Below are 20,382 nucleotides of genomic sequence, written 5' to 3'. Positions count from 1 at the left end.
ATTATAATTAATGTCAAAACTAAACTAAATTAAATTAAATTAAAAATTAATTAGGGTGAAGTAGAAGATAAAAGTTATTGAGTGTGGATAGGTACTGGGTAAAGGGTGAGTTTAATTTACATCTTCACCATGGAAAGTGAGTAATGGGGGATAATAAATAATGATGAGCTGCTCAGATTTCATAATTATTATCAGCAGATGTGAATGACTCGTGTCAGATTTTCTCTCCAATATTTAATAATGTCATTTAATGGGGTCTTTCTATTTTAGCTTTTGCCCTGTAAATTATTAATTTCCACTGTTTCCCTACATTACCTCATTTTGCCTTAACTCAACTCAACCCAACTCAACGTTTTTTTGTTTTAATCCGAGTTAGTTTTAGTTTATACTACCCCAATTAATTCTCTTTGGAGCTCCAAAATTACTGAACAATTAAAAAACCCACTTAAAGGGACTTAAACTTAGAAACTCGTACCCAACTTTCCTCTTGGCTCTACATTTGGGTTTTCTCAAAGAAATATGATTGAATATTTGCTTTTCTTCAAAGTAAATTTGGTTGTAATCTTTACAATTTAATCATGTATAATGTCTATTTGATTTGATGATTACTATTTAGTATGAAATTTGTCAATGAAGTTTAGTATCCATTACAAGTTTAAACACTTGTTAATTGAGGATTAATCAAATACATCTCCTTTTCTATATCTTTTGTTTGGGCAAATAAATGCTTAATTAATTCAGCTAAATTATTTTTTCTAGCTTTATAATTAATAATTTAGAATATTCGACTGAATGTATAATAAACCTATTCAATAATGAGCTTCCGAGATTCCCGTACAATGTCTTCAAATGAAAGTAAAAAATAATTTATATACTATTGTGAAATAGTAAAAGGTTGAAAGAAGTGGCATCAATTTTATTTTGTAGAATAGAATAGAAGTATGCAATAATGGAACAAAATAAGAAGTATAATGTGACAATGTCCCCTTTTAAAGGTCCCATCCTTGTGAAATTACCCTTAATTGCATATCTTGGTCACATGTTAAATTGACAAATGTACAAATGGGTACTTCACATCCTTTACCATTATCGGTATCATCTTTTGTATGCAAAAATATAACATCAATCTATTTCATTATGCATTCCATATTGCTACAACTTTGATGTACAAGGAAGGACTATTGAAAGAATGGCATTGGCATGTGAATAGTTGTTTTAATGCAACTTTACAAAAAGAAAGTGGACAACAGTGAATGTTCTGCAATCATATGATTTACTTTTAAGCAAGAATTAGGCATGAAAGCTACCATAAAACTCTAGCTAATTCACGTTTATACGACTATTCTTCTTCTTCTTCTTCTTAAAAGCCTAACCCCCTCATCAAAACTTCTGCCTTTGTTTCTGTCTCTATTTTTCTTTTTTCCCCTTTGGACATCTCACTTTGCTTTTAAAACAATAAAGCCATTTCAATTGCGAAAAAGGAACTAAACAAAACGCCTTTCCTTCTCTACTTAAAATAACCCATCTAATATTCTTCCTTCCCACCACTATGTTTTATTTCAGAACAAAAATTTTGATCAAACTTTATGAATATGTCACGATTTCCAGTCGTATAATGATTAGAAATAGATACATATAGAACATCACTAATCATGTTTTTGTTACTTCATTTATAAGGTGTGACTTTTTTTGCTCAAACCCACTTTTAAATTTAAAGTGAATACGTTGGGAATGGGTTATGTTATGTCTAAGCTTTAAGATGAACTGAGTAGGTTGGTTTGTGTCAATGGTGGCGAAATTGACGAGGGATAACTAGTTTTGATTTTGAGGTGACATCCTTTTTTGTCTGTATAGTTGTTTAAGAGAATAGGAATAGGCATTGCCATTTATGATGATGGCATCACAATCACATGAATACCACATGGTCCCTGGATAGTGATCGATGAGCCAAGAAAATACAGCTTGAGGGGACATGGCCTTCTATTATGAACTGCCTCATCTCATCTTCACATGCCCTTTACTGGTTATAGCTCGAGTTTTAACGTGAATTGGGAAATAATAATGCAGCTATAGATCCTCGTAAGTTTTTGACTTCAAGGGAAAAAAAACTCTTATTTTACTCTCTCCACTAAAAATAAGTACTAAAAGATGACAAAAAAAAGAACTTGGTGCAGGAATGGCTTTTCTGGATTATCCCTCAATAAACCTATCTCATAAAATCTCAGATCATCGTCCACAGCCTCATATTCATAACCAGAGGCAGAGATACATAGATGCCAGCTAGAGACACAGCCCAAGTAGGGCACCATGTTTCACATGATGTCAAATTTTAAGAAGAGGTGTTGATTCATTGTTACTTGTGAGTATACAGAGCACAAAATTAACTTTTCATCTTCTTAAAATTGGTTTGCAATCTTATGTTTTTACTTTGTAACTGCAAGAATTTTAGCAGAAGAAAGTCACGACATAATCAAAAAATAAATGTGGGTGTTTACACTGAATGTGCATTGCCAAACTCTTAATGACAGAGGGAATGGTTCATCACATGGCCACAATTACTCGAATTTCAGAAAACTACCCAAACAATCCTTGTGGATTTCACTATCAATCTAACACTGCTGTATACATGTCTAAAAGAAGTCAGCAAGCATGTGGGTTATGACAGCTTTCGCTACTTCATGTTAAATTTTTTGCAAGTTCTATGAAATTGGACTATGCTCAAGTAATGGGGTAAGGTGATGTAATGCTAATGAAATGAAATGAAACATCTCTCAAGTGACTGTAATAAAGGTACATGAATCATTTGGTATCCTGAAACTTCATATTTAACAAGCTGAACTAGACATGAATTCAAACCAGAGTTTGGTACAAATTAACCAGAAGCAATTTGAGAGAAACCACTTCTACGATTCTTCTGGTAAAGCAATAAAAGAGTATCCATATATGGAAAAGATATTCAGTAAGATCCAAAATATGATTAGTCTCATTGCATCCTCATCTATTCAAAGGTAACATCTTCTCAAAGGCACATCCAAGCTTTGAAGATTCTTAGATTGTCCCCCTACTCCTATTGTTAACTTCAATGGCAAATATTCCCTCTAAAACTCTCTTTTTGGGCGTTAGCCCAAGGGGAAAAAGTACTTCAGACCTAGAATGTTCATCCTATCTAAGTAGCCTTACAAGCTACAACCTCTCTCATTTTGTTTTTCAACAACTAATCACATGTATTTGTAATACATAATTTGAAAATTCAACCAAGGAAAGTCAGGTTTACCCACTTATCAAAAAGGAACAGGTCAGGAGTATAAAGAAAAAGCAAAGATATCAAAATAATTTGCATTGACAATTTAACTTAAGTTTTTCTTTGAAAACTTCAAAAATTCGGTGAAAGCAGGGAAAAGATTATTCCTCCACCTCACTGGTATTTATTTATTTATTTTTTACAAAAAGAGGGTTGCCCCAACTGATGCAAACTTTTATTTAGTTATTAACTCTGTGGCTCAAAACCTTACTTTCTTCAAAAGAAATGAATAAATGCATACACCCAAGATACTGAAGATGGTTAAAGATTCACACTGATTGAGTGAATATTGAAGATTTGAAAGCTATAGTTTCAGTCATAGATTCTCATGCACAAACACACTAACTGTTACATTTCATCCTTGCAAGATTAGATTTCACATGGATGTCACATAGAAGTTAAAAAACTGTTATATATGATTGAAATATACAAAAAAATTATATGCATAAAGAGCTGGGAAAGACACATTACAAACATAAAGAATTAAATACTCATACCATACAATCAAACTTGATATAAAAATCTGTCATTGATCACCACCACTATTTATCTTGATCTCTATAAGTTCCTGAATGGGATGACGGCATATGGGGCACTTATTTGACTGCAGCCGCAATGCCTTTGCACACTCGCTGCACATACACTGGAAGATACGATATAAACAATTTGAGTTAAATACTTGGTTTAAAGAACTACATACAAGTTGAGGATAGGAGAACACCTTATTTAGCTTGAAATTGTTATATGCTGAGGTATGTATTTCCACAGGGACTCAGTTAGTGAGCAAGAGGTGAAATTTTTGAAAACTTTTAATGCTAAAATAGCAACTAATCGCTATGCTTAATAGCTCCTCATTATTGAAATAGACATCTAACTCTCTGCCGAAGACTTAGTACATAGTCACCACATGTGCATGCATATATACACACAATTTTCTGTCCTTGTATTTTAAAAACTAGATCTGCAGCTACTTTGTGATTAAAAAAGACCAGAAAAACAATAACCCAGCTCAGAACTAATTCCAGGGCACACTTAAATAAATCAATATTCCAATCCTCATATTAGTTCTCACATCTAGAATAATCTGTTGACTAACTACGCTGGCTTAATCTCCCTAATTAATATTGTTTGTGCAAAAGCATTAGCATGAAATGATACTCAGTACAGAGTAGTTAAGGTGGACTCTCACCATGTGTCTGCAAGGTAGCACAGCAGTATCCTTAGGTTCAGTCATGCAAATCACACATTCCTTCCCTGGGTCACTGTCATCAAAACCCTCGGCTGCTGAGCTTCCTATTCCATATATCTCACGTAACTCATAGCGAACCCCATCAACCCACAATATCTGCTTTATTACTTTTGCTTGGAATGAAGCATCATTATTCTTTTCTAGAACAACTTGAGTGACCTGCGTATGAGGAGCTGTATTTGGCTCGGGATCACTGAAATGTTCATCGGTGGACGTTGATGGCGTATTTGTTTCAGCAGATATTACAAGAGGAAATACATCTTCTCCTGGTGATGGTTTAGAGAGATCATCCAATTCAAAGAAGCCTAAGTCAATGCCTGTCCCTGAAGGCTGAAGAAATTTCTGGCCCGGTCCTTTCTTAAAGGGAACTCTCACTGGCACATAGGCTTCGGGAAACAGCGGAACAAACCGACAATTTGCCTCTTCCTTAGCAAAGTACAAAATAGTGATGCTGTCAATAGGAAAGAAAACAAGAGAAAAGACATTATATAAAAAAATCCATTATGTAAGTAATGTTTTAAAAATAAAAAAGCTTTTTTTCTCTTAAACTACAATAACAGTAATTCAAACATATAGATTATTGATCAAATCAACATGCAGCTTTTCATCTGAAACTTGTTTCCATTATGTACCCAATGGGATCATATAATTTTTGCTTTTAAGTTCCAGAAGGTTCCATAGATTGTACGTATATATATAGTATTAAACTTCTAAAGATAAGCCAAGTCCCTGTGACCAACTACAAGCCTCCTGTACAATCATTCTCCACATTTGGATCATATGTGGTCTTTCATTTAGAGTGTTGAAGACCTTGACTATCTGATCATTTGGAGAGGTGGTGATAACGCTCGTCAAACTATAAGTAACCAACATCTCACGATTTTAAGGGAATCACATGGAAAGACATGCATAATCGTAGACAAATTTGAGAAAAACTAATGCAAATAATCATAACCACAGAGATAGTCCAGAGAGAGAACAAACATAATTAGTTTATGCAACACAACGCCAACAATATCCCTTCAATCACCTGAGAAGAAAAAAGCAAACACATTCACACAACCATGTATGTAGCTCTCTATAAAGGTAGATGGACAATTTGGATATAGATCACCATGAAATCACCTTCTAAAATTGAATCCCACCAACAATATCCCTTCAATCAGCCAGGGAGAAAAAAAATGAATTCACCTTCATGTTTACAGGTATAGACCTTATGTGGTAGAAAACACTCCAACAATGTGGAGCACCATGTGACGTAAGGGAATATGCAACAGACAGTAGAAATGACAGAAATGATAAGCTAGGCAATAGTTATAAAGATATAAATTGGTATCTAATAAAGTCTTAGAGCACAAATTTCACCCTTTTTCTGTTTGAGGAGGTGATGAAGCAGAACGATTTTCTTACTTTCTTAGAAAGATTCATGAATCTGCCAGAGATGAAAGATATAGTTCCTTTTAGGAGAAAAAAGCCACTTGGAAAGACTGCAGAAAAATAAAGGATAATGGAGTTCTGTGTCTAGTACACTCATCTATACTTCCAAATAAGGAAAACAGGCCATTTTTCTCAACATTTTATAAAATGCATTCACAATCACAATGGTCCATATGTGACAGGTTTGATTGAGACCACTGGATTTCTTATCAATGAAAAAGCTTTACAATGGTGTCAAAAGCTCATTTCAATCACTTTGTAAGCATTAGCAGATAGTAAAGGAAATAACTACGATGAAACTGCTAGTACCATGAGCTATCTGATTTTCACCTTGATGTTTTGCACATTTCGTGCAGCATCACAGCATAGCATAGACAATCTTATCAGGATCCAAGAATTTTGCCACAAAACATTGTTTTGAAAACAGTTTGAACTAGATTTCTGCCATGTATGAACAGAAAATATGAACTCAACTAAAGGTAATTTTCTAAACTTTTATCAGTTTGACCAGAAAGCTAATATTGACATAAACAAATAAATACTACAGAAATTGCATATTCTGACATGGCAAGGATAGGGTAATAATAAAGTGAGCTAATGGAAAGATCCATTAAGTTTCTTTATGCAACAATGACACAAACCAGCATGTTGGAATGTGAAGTCACCATTTTTCCAAGCAAGAACATCCAGGAGATCAAATACACTGTCCAAAAATTAATTTAAGCAGGCAATACATTCCTAGAAACTGAAACTCTCAGAGAGACTACCATATTTAAGAGTTAACCTGATATATAACTTAAGCATTGCCCTAAATTCCTGGTGAGGTATATAACATCGAAAAGTGATAAAAAGGGTTAGGCATCAGTTAAGCTTTGATTCCAATGTTTTTAGGCTTAACTATACAGGAATAGATAATCATGTAGCAGTAATTGTCCCCTGCCCTAAGCCACACAGACTGGCCAAATAAAGTGGGTTTGCTTGTAATCACTCAAGATGGAAAAGAGCATCCCATAATTTGAAGCCCTTTCTTAAGCCAGGCTTATCCTAGTTATGTTTCAAACTTCCCCTTCTTAAATTGAATTGCCATGCCAAGTGCTAAAAGTAGACAATAAAATTAATCATACCCGTGCACATCGCTTTATAGGTGAAATATTGCTGCAAGAAAGCCCTCTTCAACTCGAATCCTAATTTATATTTCTTTACATCCTCCCTAAGAGTTTCAATTAGTTAACTTGTATGTAAATATGTATAATGCAACTAGTTCAAACCATACACATGATATGGCATGAAGATTTGAGCTGGCCAGCGTTATGGTGCAGGTGCTACTCATATGCCACAGCACCTCAATTATGCCTTCCCAAGTGCTTGGATACGATCTTCATACATTACTTAGGAGAAGTCAAATCACTAACTATTGCTCAACTAATTTGGAGAAAGAAAATAATTTTCTGACACTGATTAAATCGTGTCTCACTTCCAATCTTCTCTGTTCGGCACAGCTATCATCACTCTTACTTACACCAAATTCAACATGAGAGAAACTACAACATAAGGTGACAGGACTCATTTGTTCTGTAGTTCCCTATTAATACATACATCATCTGAGAGACTAAAGTGTCACTCGTACTCCCAAAATAATTATCAGAAAAACAAATACTATAAATGCTACACTTGCGGCATAGTGCATAAAGCAATTTCCATTGATGAGAATAATGCAAATAATTATCTGATAATTTCTTAGTTACTATAACTTGCCATAGCTCCTGCTATCCAGTTATATGTCATTACTGGATTACTCCTTCATTGGTGCTCTCTCTTTTTATAGTTTACATATCCTAGAAATCAAGAGACCCCAATTCAATAATCCACAGGCAGTTCTATCAATGTACACAAATTAGTATAATCAAGTCCAAACAGTAACTTTTTAAGATTAAAGATCACAGCTTCACAACTCATAAACAATCCAATACATTCAATAATTCAACATACCCACTAAACCAAGGTCACCAAAAAAAAAAAAAAAAGTGAAAAAAGCAAATTTTAAAAAGAATCAGATTAATCTATAAAGAAATCACTAACCTCCCATCAAACATGGCATCAAATACAAATGAAACTAAGACATGATCCGGGTTCTGCTCATCCACTTCAATCTTCAACGTATCCTTATGAACATTCACATCATTCCTCACCTTCTTTGCACTCTGATGATCAACATAAGGCGGTGGTGGGCCCACTTGAGGCCTGTTAGTGGGCCATCCATGGGCCTGGTTCGCGTAATAAGGAGGCTGGTAATGAAACTGGTAGTTGAACCTGCCCATCACGGGATTTGCATAATTACAAGAATTGTAGCCACCGTGAGAATTGTAATAATAAGAATTAACCGGTGGCGGAGGTGGTGGGGGTGGGGGAGCAGGATAAGGATTGTGGGGTGGAGCATAAGGCGGTGGGGGTGGAGGTGGGTTTGGGGTGGAATACAAAGAGGGTTCGTGGTAAGGTGGTAGTGGCGGCGGAAGCGGTGGAGGCGGTGGTGCTAAATAATGACCATGGTGGTGATGATGGTTGTTTCTTCTTCTGCTACTCCACGAAATTCCCATAATTTGTTTGGTTGATTTACAGAGAGGTTTGGTTTGTTTGGTTTGCTGGTAGAGAAGAGAAAGGTGAAGACTTTAGTAAAAATAAAAAATTGTGTTGTTGAAGAAAGACTATTGAAGACTGTTCGACATATCAGAAACACACGCTATGACTTTTCCTTTTTCTTCTCTTGCCATTGACATTTTTCTTTATATAACTGAGCTGTTTTAATGGCTTAAGAAAATTAAGAAATCTCCATCCAAATCGTGAGTTGTTTCTTGAACAGGCTCATTTTTCTTTGGTTATTATCACAACCTTCCCTTATTTTACATTCTTTTCACCTAAATCCATATGAATATTGTAAATACTAACTCACCTCCCTTGAGTTCTTATGAATTATGCATTCATGATTCACCTTCTTAGAGCTTAGTTAACTAAAGATAGAGGTAAACTAAGCAGGTGATAGGAAGGCAATTTGCAAGGCTTAAATTAATTAAAAAACAAAAAAAAACAAAAAAAAAAAGAAGGAAAGAAAATAAATAGATTAGAAACATGCACCTCTCTATGCTTTACGATTCGAGAAGTGTTAGTCAATATTCTAAAATAATTGTTGACTGAAAGAATGTCAAAAAAATCTAGACGTATTTGCTTATAAGCTAAATTGACATTATACTTCTCCGTTGAACGACAAGTGATCGTCCACCTCTTATTACATTAGTTGTTTTTTGATCTACTTCTTTATGTAGTTTTCAACGTTAAATGAAGTATTTAATTGTGTCAATAAGTGATCACGATGGTCTGTCATTGTTTAATATTTTAAAGGGTGTTATATTTGTTGTTTTATACCGTGTCTATTCTAAACATACATCGTAACAAAAGTTTGTTATAAAGATAATTCACTTATACATTAAAAACAATTGTGTAATAAATGAGTTATATTTCAAAGATAATTGTGAAACACATGATTTTATGTTGAATATTCCATGCTTTCAGTTAACCTTTTCATTATCTGTTAACTGAGCTAAGAGATGTGGGTACAGACTTCACAAACTCTTAAGCAGGTAAACGAGTTTTCCACTACTTATAAGGGTCTTAGTGATATTAATGTAAACGTGAGGGGGGGTGGGTGCGGGCGGGGGGTTGATATTTAGCTTTTTTTCCTATTTAGTAATCGATCAAATCCATTGGATCGTGATCAAATGAATTTAATAAATTTATAGGCTTTTTTGGTTGATATATTCAATTTTGTTTAATATTAAAATAAAAAATTGGAATCTGCCCATGTTTATTAACATAAGAAAAATTTGTTTTTATTGGAAACAAAATCTCATTTGATTTAGTTTGTATAACATTAAAGAAGAAGAAGAATGCCTTAAATTATAGGTAACATTAGCTTAGCTTATAATATTTTATAAATTTAACATCTTAATATCATTATATCAGTGACCCAGTTCATTTTAATTTATTCAATTTAATTCAATAAAAATCCCATCTATTTTGATAGGTTTTAGTATTTTTGAATATATTTGTAGTTGTATGAAATGGGATTAATGTATTTAATTTCCAATATGACAACAAGATTTTGATAATTTTGAAGAGGAAAAAGAAAATACTTAGTTATAAAAACACCTTTGTAACCACATAAGTGTGGCCAAACGGCAAGACTTTGAGTTATTCGGAAGTTTTGTGTTCGAGTCCTACAAAAGTAATGAGTTTGTAAAAAGATTAGTTGAAGTGTACATAAACTACTCCGAACATTCCAATTATCAAGAAAAACACACCTACACACACAAAAAAAAAAAAAAAAATAATAATAATAATTAAAAAAAAAGCTCCATTATCACCCGAACTTGCTATTAACCCTTTGTTAGGAATCATTTTAATGGTCATAATTTGTCATCTTTTCTTCCCATACAAGCAACATGCTTCATTATTTGTACTTTTTATCAGATGGATTAAATGAGCCGAATTTATAGATGCTAAAATATCTTAGTCTAACCTCTAATTTATGTAAAATTAACTCTTAATGGTCAACCAATTTTTGAATCATAATTAAGGGAAATTTTCTTAATCACCAAAGCATTACCAGGGATCCATGGCACAATTAGCTTCAGAATCTAAATAAAAACAATAGCTCAACTGAAGACAAGCTGAAGAAAGAGTAGAACAAAAATGTAACTTAATCACTTCCATTTTCAACAGTCAAAACTCTGTCAAAAATGGTTACAAACACAATATGATAGTCCAATTCCAATATATAGCATATAAAGTGTTTCCAGATAATTGGACTAAACTGTGAAAAACAGATCCAAAAGCTAATACTAGCTACAATACTGCATAATGGCAAAGGCAAACCAAATTAAGATCAAAGGTTGAAGAAGTTAAAAAGGGAAGAAAAAAAAAAAAACAACCCATCAATTCCTTTACCAAAATAAATAAATAACAAACAAGAGTTCAGCAAAAATCCGGCCTTGGTTTTTTGCGAACTGATACACAGCCTCTTTGATGATCCCTGAAAATTCTGATCTCAGAATAATCCCTCAGGTCCTCCAGACTGATATACTGTTGCTTTACCATCCTTAATGAATCACAACCAGTGTCATTTATCCAAATATAAGGGTGACAAGTCTCATCATAGTAATATAAAAAGCTCTTCGTACCGCTGTGAGCACTCGAGCTCCCACTCTTACCCGGCATATGAGCCTTGTATATGCTCTTGCATTTCAGCCTTTTTGAAGAACCAGGCTTCAGTGTATGAACCTTTTTGAGTATTGATCCCACCCTTATTTGCAATTCCACAGGCCTGTCACTCAGGTTCCAGATTCTTGTGCCAAATCCTGAAGCCTGAGTGTGATCACGACACCCATCAAAGCACCCACCGAAAGGAAAAATACCAAATCCTGGAATTTTCCCTGTATAAGACTCAATGTTTTTGGTCACCTTCAGCTTTCCAAGCAGATGCATTCTGTAATTAGAGATCATTTCACTACTATTTCTAGTCCATTTATAGACTCACGGCATCAATAGTGTCAAAGGGTGTCATCATCAGGTTTGGTCCACTCAATAGGAAGATCAGATGGTATATAAAATCCTGATGTATTGGAATCCATGAAACGTATATGAAGGGTTGAGCCATATGAGATATACCTTGCCTAAGGATTTCACTAAAGAAATTGGTAGGTCCCTAACAACCCTCCCAAATTTCAACATTTAGCAGACAGTGATAAAGAAGTGATGGTAACAGAAATAAATAAAATGCTACCAATTGACTTTACCCTCGTTTGTTTGGGAAGGAAAAAAAAGATACCAATAGCACTCCGAAATCCATTCAAAGATTCATGATGATTATGACATTATATTGCTTCCCCTTTTATCATTAAAATTACTTTTGATTTACTCCTACCTAAGTTTTGAATCAAAATCTTTTTCTTTTTTTCTCCCCTGAAAATTAGCTCCAACTTTACTATATTTAAGTGCACTTTCTCTGTATCGCACCATCTGATTGGTGGAATATGAAAGCATTTTATTTTGTTCAATATAGTGTCAATTAGTATAATCCAGCTCATTTGTGTATATATATATATAATACCTACCTTAGTATAATCCTTCCCAGTTCCCACCATGAAATTTAAGTTACTGTTCATGTTGCTTGAAGCCTCTAAGCAGTGAAACCTACCATTCACTAACTCAACCACCACCCAATTACCGGAGGGCCCAGGACCCACATTATCAGCTAATTCCTAACAACTGCACATTTTCTGCAGCAAGATAATTCTATCCTCTTCTTGGAGGCCACAGTTTGGTCAGAAAGGTAAATGAAAATCAATTTATATGACCCTCAGCAAAAGTTATGATGAGACAGCACATGTCAGGATTATCAAAAGGCACCTTGTTTACATCTCAATTCATGAGGATAATTTAAATTTCTTCTTTCATGAAACAAAGCTGCAGTTACCAAATGAGAATTAACATTCCCAATGAGCACAATCTAATAGCAAAACAGAGCGGTTCCTCCAAACAGAAGCCAGAGCCATATTCTTCTGAAGAAAGTGCAGGACACGAAGGTAATTAAAGTTAAGTTCTCAATAGCAAATTATAAAATCTAAAGCATGATGCACTTGAAAACAATTAATAAATTAATTTTATTATTCACTGGTTTTAAATTGCAGATATAAGCTACTCTTAAATGATACATAACTGTGTAGTCAGCTAATTCTTTCAAAACTACTACATTCGTGAACAAAGCAACTGTACAGACCATAAATGGCAATCACCATATGCTTAGCATATAACTTTCAAAAGGAGAACGGTAGAATTTACACATAAATTTGAGATTTTTCATTTTTCATGATTGTCGTCGACATGGTCTATCTTGATTATGAGAGGTTGATTGAGATCCACGGGTGTTTCACCCACAATTGGCAACTGCGGTGAGCCAAATACACCATCTATATCCTCATTTTCGGCCAAAGCTTTCTCCAAAGCAGACTTAGCAACTTTGGTAACACAAACCATTAAAATTACTGCAAACAAGCCCAAAAAGGAAAACTCAGATTATCTCACACTCAAATGTACCCAATATTAAAATTTTGTTATTCTGTATTTCTCCGATGTACTGTGCCAAATATATGAAGCTCACAACAGAAAAATTGGGTTATTTACATTTATCTTCTTCTTTTTTAATTCCAGACATACTAACATACAATGGCATGAGTATTATAAGGCAATTCAGATGGGTAAAACTGGCTACTATTTATCTCCCATATGGAAAAGAAAATCAGTAAGAGCAAGATTTGTACTCTTTCTACTTTGTCCACAAGTCACTTGAGCTCACTTCAACTTGGGAAAGAAAATTACTATTTCATACACAATTTCCTTCCGTTTCTATAATCATCTTCTCCGCTTTGTTTCTAGTTTTATATTTACTTTATCAATCAGAATTCCAATTGAATTTATTGAAAGCTCAAAATTAGAGAATAGATTCAGTTTATCGGATATATGGCAAGTGGAAGCGTAACAAGCCCAATAAGTATGTGTGCAATATATTACAACATACCAGATACCAGAAGACCTGAAACGAGAAATGCCTGCATCCAAAACAAAGGTGCAAACATATATGAGAATACAGTATAAAGAGAAAGTACCACATCCACTTAGACTGACTCATGAAATATAAAATGTACCCTTCAAGAACCTTCTGACTGAAAAACATAAAAGTACATATGTTAATTACAGCTTTTGAACAGAAGCATAAATAGGTCAGTCTACAACTCGGTTTTAGTTTTGGAAAACCATAAGTAGAACCAAATCCATTTAAAAAAAAAAAAAAAAAAATTGCAAGCCTGCCCCAAAAGATAAGAGTACACAGTTCTTACCCAACGAGTTTTAGAGAACTCGCTCCATCCATGTGTCACATCAGACAGATCCTTGAGAGTTGTTCCAACATATACTAATGCAAGAGTTATCGGCTGCAAAGGAAACCATATTAGAAATGTTTCCAAACCACCAAAATTGGATCATATACATCATTACTCGGGACGACAAGAACTCCAACAAACAGACACATACATCCATGTAGACAGATCTGGAGGGTCATTCTAGACAAGCACTCCATTCGAATAGTAAGTGCCCTTTTATTTTTTAACCCTTATGACCCCATCCCAAATCCAAACAAATCCTACCAACCCTGGTGTGGGAAGAATGAGATCCCAACATCTACTTTACAAGAGGTCTTACCAATTAAACTAGTTAGTATCCACGACGACCTAATTTGTACAAATTACCACAAAAAGAAATAAATAAATATAATTAAAAATTGCTCAATTGACTATCATGGCAAATTGATAAGAACAAATTCTTAACTCTCCATCGCTCAAACCATATTAAGACAGAAACAAACGGGTGATGACTTATTCCTTCCAAAAAGCCTTTGACATTACTGCTAAGACTACAAGGCACAGAAAAAGTTACAGGACTGAACCAATATATCTACCCCAATAAAATATAAATTTGAACCCCTAAGCTAACATTATATACGCACAAAATTCCCAACATAACATATCCATGCACGCTACTGTGAGAATATTGTCAGTATTAAATGGATAAATGACATGTGGTATGCTCGTGTAGCATATGGAACAAGGAAACCCTACCTTCCCTTTATCTGCCCTAAGACAAACAATTTCACCATGCACCACATGCCCTAATCTCAGCTAGTAGTCAAGGCTTGCTATAGTTCTACAACAAAATATTGTGCACCTAAAGCATGCCCACAACAATCACACTTAGGCTGAATAATGCATAAAGAACAACCCAAAAAGTAAAGCAACATTGTTTCAAAATGGATAAATGTTTTGCACACTGCATCTTATGAAGAGATGACAAGCAATTAACAGCCTAATTAAGGCAAACCAAAATGGTGTGACATATCAAAATTATCGGATATAATCATTAAATAAATATAGGAGGAGAAAGAAGAAGAAGAAGAAGATACCATCATTCCTAGCCAGGAAGCTAGCATGTATTCTCCTACTGGAACAGGAGTCACAGATAGGAGGTAATTCAACATATTAAATGGGAGCAAAGGAACAAGCCGAAGCAGCAAAACAATCTGTTGAACAAGATCAAGATGTTTAGAGATCTCACATAGGCAATTCAAAGCAAAGTATCATGCAAAGGACAGAGAACCTAAAAGCAAGCAATTACATGCCACATTTTCTCACAACAATAATAATCCTTTAGATAAGTAATAAATACAATGTTAATCGTCAAGCATGTGCAAAAATGAATTCCAACAGAAATGTCTTATAAAGATCCTTCCAAGAAAAAAGTATAATGCATACAGGCAATTGAAAACCCACTCTCACAGAATTTATTTTTCCTTGAGGAAGGTTTCAAGTCCAGGAAAAGAGAGCTCATAGTCAATATGCTATAATATAAAAGAGAGATTATTCAACTACAATTGGATGAAAATGGAGAAATTCAAACATCTGGACTTTCTGACTTTAGAAGCTTGAGACCTGAAAAATTCAATTCTGAAATGAACTTTCGGTGTAGTATTAATAATTACAAGAGAGAGAGAGAGAGAGAGAGAGAGAGAAGAGAAATTCCAAATTTAATTATAAATATAATTATTGGTCTAGTAACTAAAAGTTTTCATCGCACTCACTATTCAACTCTTACCTCTAAGATGTAGCAGTATCAAAATTCATTATAAGGCTAGATTAATAACTACAATTATAGCCCACTTACAAAATATAGTTATGCTGCCTACTTGCATCAGTGTGAGCATCAAAATGAAATATTTGTGAAAAAATAACTGAAATAATATTTAAGATACAGAACACACAGGAACAAGCTAGAGAAAGAGCACCAACTCAGTTCTCGAAGATCCAATATGAAGCACATCTACCTTAAAACCAGATCTCTGAATGGCGATGGCAACTGACCGAAATTGTGGATAATCTTTCAACTTAGAAACAACAAATGATTTTCCTATCTGTGAAAGAATACCCGAATAAAATAAATTAAATGAAAATTATAATAATACCAAACATGTAACTCAAATTGACTTGAAAAGGAAGAAAATAATATGCCAAAATATGAACACCAGGTAAACGAAATGTGGTATATAGCAATTAGGACTACTCTAATGGCATCAATGAATGATAAGTGGAGAAAAGAAGTGATATTAACAGTTGCTTAATATTTATAATATTAACAAACACTCTATCCTAGCATGCACCTTGCCTATCAATCGAAGAGTGGAACGTCGAGATGCATATACATCATCAAAGTTCATAAACTTACAGTTCGGCCAAGAAGAAATGCAGCCCCAGCACCAGCAGCTGCACCAACAGAATCAGCAACAAAGCCCACTGGCAGGCCAAAAAGATAACCACCACCAAGCTGAAAGAAGACCAAAATTCAAAAACTATCCCAATTTCCAGGGACTAATATTCAAATCTACATAAGTTAAGTTAGAATAGGTGCAAGGCTAGCTAAAGCATCAGATTAGAGTTCAATACTTACAGTAAGCACGGATGCTGGAACCGCCAAAACTGTCAGAGGAATATATGCAACAGCCCTACATATCAACCACTGAAAATCAGTTTACAGTTTAAAAAATAAATAAATAAATAAAGTAAGACTTCCAGCATTGTCGTTTGCAGTTCACAAATCCAGAACCTATACGACCTCTTGAGATGCCAAAATGCGCACTTATCTAAGGGGCCAAGAACCAAAGAAGCTTTCTAGACATGGAAGTTCCCCACCATTTGAGGGTGGGAGACTAGTTAGGTGGGACTTATGAGCTTGTAAGCCACATGCTGATGGGACAAAGCAAATGAAATTGTTTTCATGGTTCTCTCCAAACAAGGTTATGTATGGTTCTCTCCAAACAAGGTTATGTCCCTAATCATACATGAAATATGGTTATGCAAGACTATTTACACATACACAATATGGCACAGACTGTTAGTAACCATGCATAAGAACAGGGTTTAATTGAACGAAGGTGATGAACCAAAAGTTCTGAAAATTCAAATGTGGATCTTGTTCTCCAAATCTTAGGACACAGAACACCTCTTCAATTCAAGGTGTCTGATTTTTCCTTTTAAGCCCAAGTAATAAAACATATCCATGAAGTGTGGCATCTAACACCATCGCTAAGCTTCATAATATCCTAACCATGGAGAACAAAGCTCGNGTAAACGACTTTTTACCACCCAAATAATTGCTTAATGAAAATTTCCCACTATCAGACTTTTAAAATACAATTTTATTACCCAAATTTATATTTCATTTCTGATTCCGACATCGTTGCAATCTCATATCATCACCATTCTCTTCTCCGATCATCGCTCACCAAAACCCCTCAAACCCTACTGCCGTCGACCTTGTCAATCTCTGACAATCGAGTGATTAGGGTTTGCGTAGCCACCCCTCCCAAGTCAAATTCCGATTAATCCTAACCAGTAAAATCCAACCTTCCACCACCAAAAGACTCATCGGCTCCACTCTTCAAAAGCTCTAATAGCCTGAACTAAATTTGTTGTCTGTTCGCCACCGAAATATAAATTTGGATAGTAAAATGATATTTTAAAAATCTGTGAGTAAGAAAGTATCATTAAGTCATTATTTGGATGGGGACTAACTAAAATGTATACATATATGTCAACTCTAGTTTTTTTTTTTTTTTTTTGGGTAAGGAACAAATAAACTTATACAAGTAGCATAATAAACTAAGATAAATCAGTGAAACGGCAAGACACTAATGGTAAGGGAGATTCAATAGCAGTATAAGTATGCAATATCCAATTGAGTTAACAAAGACGTAAGGAAATACAACTAATTTGCAGCAATAGAATCTGACTATGGCTTAATTAGAGCAACTATTCCTTTTCTTACTAATCTAATTTCTAAAATCTTAATCATAAGAATAATATAGTTCTGCTGCATAAACAAATTCGTGACAAAAAGCAAAAACTTGGATTGCAAATCAAGCCCAAAAAACTAGAAGCAAAATCCTTATTTCCCAGCATTGATCTCTGACTCGCGCTCAAAAAATAACAACCCATCAATCAAATACAAACAAGAACCAAACAAACCAGCCCTAAAATTACAAAAACCAAAAACCCAGAAAGGAAATCCTAAAAATTAAATAGAAAGACAAAAACCCCATCTCAGAAAAACAAACAAAATGACGAAAAAGACGGAAGAAAAAGAAACCTTTTCAACAGGGAGAGTAAAAAAAGCGAAAACAACAGCGGCAACAAGAAGAATCAAAAGAGTGATCCGAAGAGCAGAACCCCAGGTGAAAGCCATAAACAATCTACGACGCCAAGGCCTGCAGTCTTCGTCTTCGTTACAAAGGTCGGATGTTGCTTGCTTCAAGGACAAGCGAGCTCTCAATCCTCCTAAATTTGCCAGATTTTGAAAGCTCTTTAAACACTGAAATACATATGGTCACCAACACGCAACACCACAAAGAACCAAAACAAAAATGTGTAGTGTTATAATGTTTTGTTGTTTTGAAACAGTGTGTTTTTGCTTCAAGGGAGGTTAGTTACAGGCTTTGTCAGATCGTAGACTTGTTGCGTGTTAAATCGCTCATTATTTTGCTTTATTACTAAATTTATTTTCCTATTTTTTAGGGACTTCTTGCCTTCTTTTAGTTCAATTTACGTTTGCCTCCTCCTCCTCCTTTGTTGTCATTATTTCATTTTTAACTCATTGGAAACCTGATTTTTTTATTTTTTTATGTTCTTACCAAACATTCTACACGACTTAAAGCTTATCCTACTAATTTTTTTAGTTGTGGCCCTTGTGGGTTTATTTAATTATATTTATCTAATAATTGAAACAATTATTGCCTGTTTTTAACGCATCGAAATGTCTCTTTTTTTTTTTTTTTTTTTGGGTAATTGAGTTTTATCTAATTTCCATTAACAAAATAAAAATTATCATACATATTGCGAAACTAAACTAAACAGAAATTGAGGAATGATATGATAAAACCTAATTGTATATTAGCAATCAATGGGTGATATTTATGTGTAATATTGTTAGTTATTCTTAAATACACACATTAAAAATTTGACCTAATTTTGAGTATACTAAGAACCATCATTTCAAAAGGTAGGACAAATTCCCCGGAGTTTGACAAAATTTCAAGTTCATACCCTGATTATTTTATATAGATTTTCATCCTTAAATTATACTGTTAGTGACTATTAGAGGTGATCGAAAACGGTGAGTGAGGTCGGCAAATAAGATATGGATTTTGTAGAAGAGGTTGTGGGGAATTCAACAATGGTTTCGAAGTGATTTTGGACTTCAGAATCAAACAAAAAAGCTAAAAATCATTGGCTTGGATGCTACTAACAGAGCTGCCTTTTGTTAACATGAGTCTATATTCTACCAAAGAAAACACCAATGTATTTTAGTGTGTTAATGTGCATCGTGCTACAGTAGAATATTGAAAATTTGTTAAAATAAAAAAAATAACATTACTTTAAGGATGAAAATATGGAATAATACAACCATGGAATCAATTTGGAATTTTGCTAAACTTCTGTGGAAGTTGGGGTTTTCATACAATAATAGATTATATAGCTTAGGGGAAACGATAAAGTGTAAGATACTGATGATAATGACATTGACAGCTTAATTTGGGTGCATAGAGATGAACGGTGTGTATTTAAAAATATTGTAATTGGGATTTGCGCATACTAAACCCAATAAGGTTTTATGGGCTCTCTCCAGGACCACAACTCTTATTGGCAGCCGTCTTTTCTGGACTCATTTAGTGTGATGTTTGTTTAGCCACTGGACCATAGGGTACACATTTAATCCGGCCTTATTGAGTTTTCATAACTACAGAGAATACCAAATTACCAATACAAGCGGTAAGGATTGATGTCCATAGATAACATGCCCTACCATCTATCCATTTCATATTTGATCCCAATTCCCATTTCCCAGCAGCGAATCTGCATAAACAGGTCTATGTACTATACCCATTTTACAACATACTGAGTTGGCTTTTTGGGCCTAGAACAGAGCAGGGCAAAAACAATGCATAGACTTGAAGGCTCTTCTGAAGTCCAGAATCCTATTGTATGTATTGAAGTGAGTTCTATTAGATCCAAGTGTTTTGGTTAAGGGAACTGTAGTTGGGATTGAGAGCTGGGAGACATGCAGATGCGCTTTTGCGGAGATTTATGAGATTTACAGTATAGCAGATCTGTCAAACACATTGACATCAATATTGGCCAATTACTACTAATCCCTCCCGTCATTATAGGCTTGCTCCAAAGTATGC

General features: G+C 34.4%; 3 protein-coding genes across 3 annotated transcripts; all 3 read right to left on the bottom strand.

Annotated features, from left to right (window-relative positions):
- Positions 1-3,559: 3,559 nt before the first annotated feature.
- On the bottom strand, positions 3,560-8,665 carry LOC116135041 (probable E3 ubiquitin-protein ligase LUL4). Its single transcript, XM_031420748.1, has 3 exons — positions 8,067-8,665; positions 4,491-5,001; positions 3,560-3,944 (listed from the first exon to the last, which is right to left on the bottom strand). Exons 1-3 carry the CDS (start codon positions 8,579-8,581, stop codon positions 3,828-3,830), a joined length of 1,143 nt encoding a protein of 380 aa, XP_031276608.1. The 5' UTR covers positions 8,582-8,665; the 3' UTR covers positions 3,560-3,827.
- Positions 8,666-10,725: 2,060 nt separating this feature from the next.
- LOC116135042 lies at positions 10,726-12,015 on the bottom strand. The gene has a single exon (XM_031420749.1). The coding sequence runs from the start codon at positions 11,538-11,540 to the stop codon at positions 11,013-11,015; it is 528 nt and encodes a 175-aa protein (XP_031276609.1). The 5' UTR covers positions 11,541-12,015; the 3' UTR covers positions 10,726-11,012.
- Positions 12,016-12,896: 881 nt separating this feature from the next.
- Positions 12,897-18,773, bottom strand: LOC116135048 (TVP38/TMEM64 family membrane protein slr0305-like). Its single transcript, XM_031420754.1, has 10 exons — positions 18,744-18,773; positions 18,288-18,509; positions 18,167-18,171; positions 16,590-16,644; positions 16,368-16,466; positions 15,970-16,056; positions 15,052-15,168; positions 13,934-14,026; positions 13,615-13,645; positions 12,897-13,081 (listed from the first exon to the last, which is right to left on the bottom strand). Exons 1-10 carry the CDS (start codon positions 18,771-18,773, stop codon positions 12,897-12,899), a joined length of 924 nt encoding a protein of 307 aa, XP_031276614.1.
- Positions 18,774-20,382: the final 1,609 nt, after the last annotated feature.

Source organism: Pistacia vera, unplaced genomic scaffold (genome assembly GCF_008641045.1).
Source record: "Pistacia vera cultivar Batoury unplaced genomic scaffold, PisVer_v2 Contig293, whole genome shotgun sequence".
Classification (NCBI taxonomy): Eukaryota; Viridiplantae; Streptophyta; class Magnoliopsida; order Sapindales; family Anacardiaceae; genus Pistacia; species Pistacia vera.
Note: the sequence above shows the minus strand (reverse complement) of the source record. Positions and strands in the feature narration are given on the sequence as shown.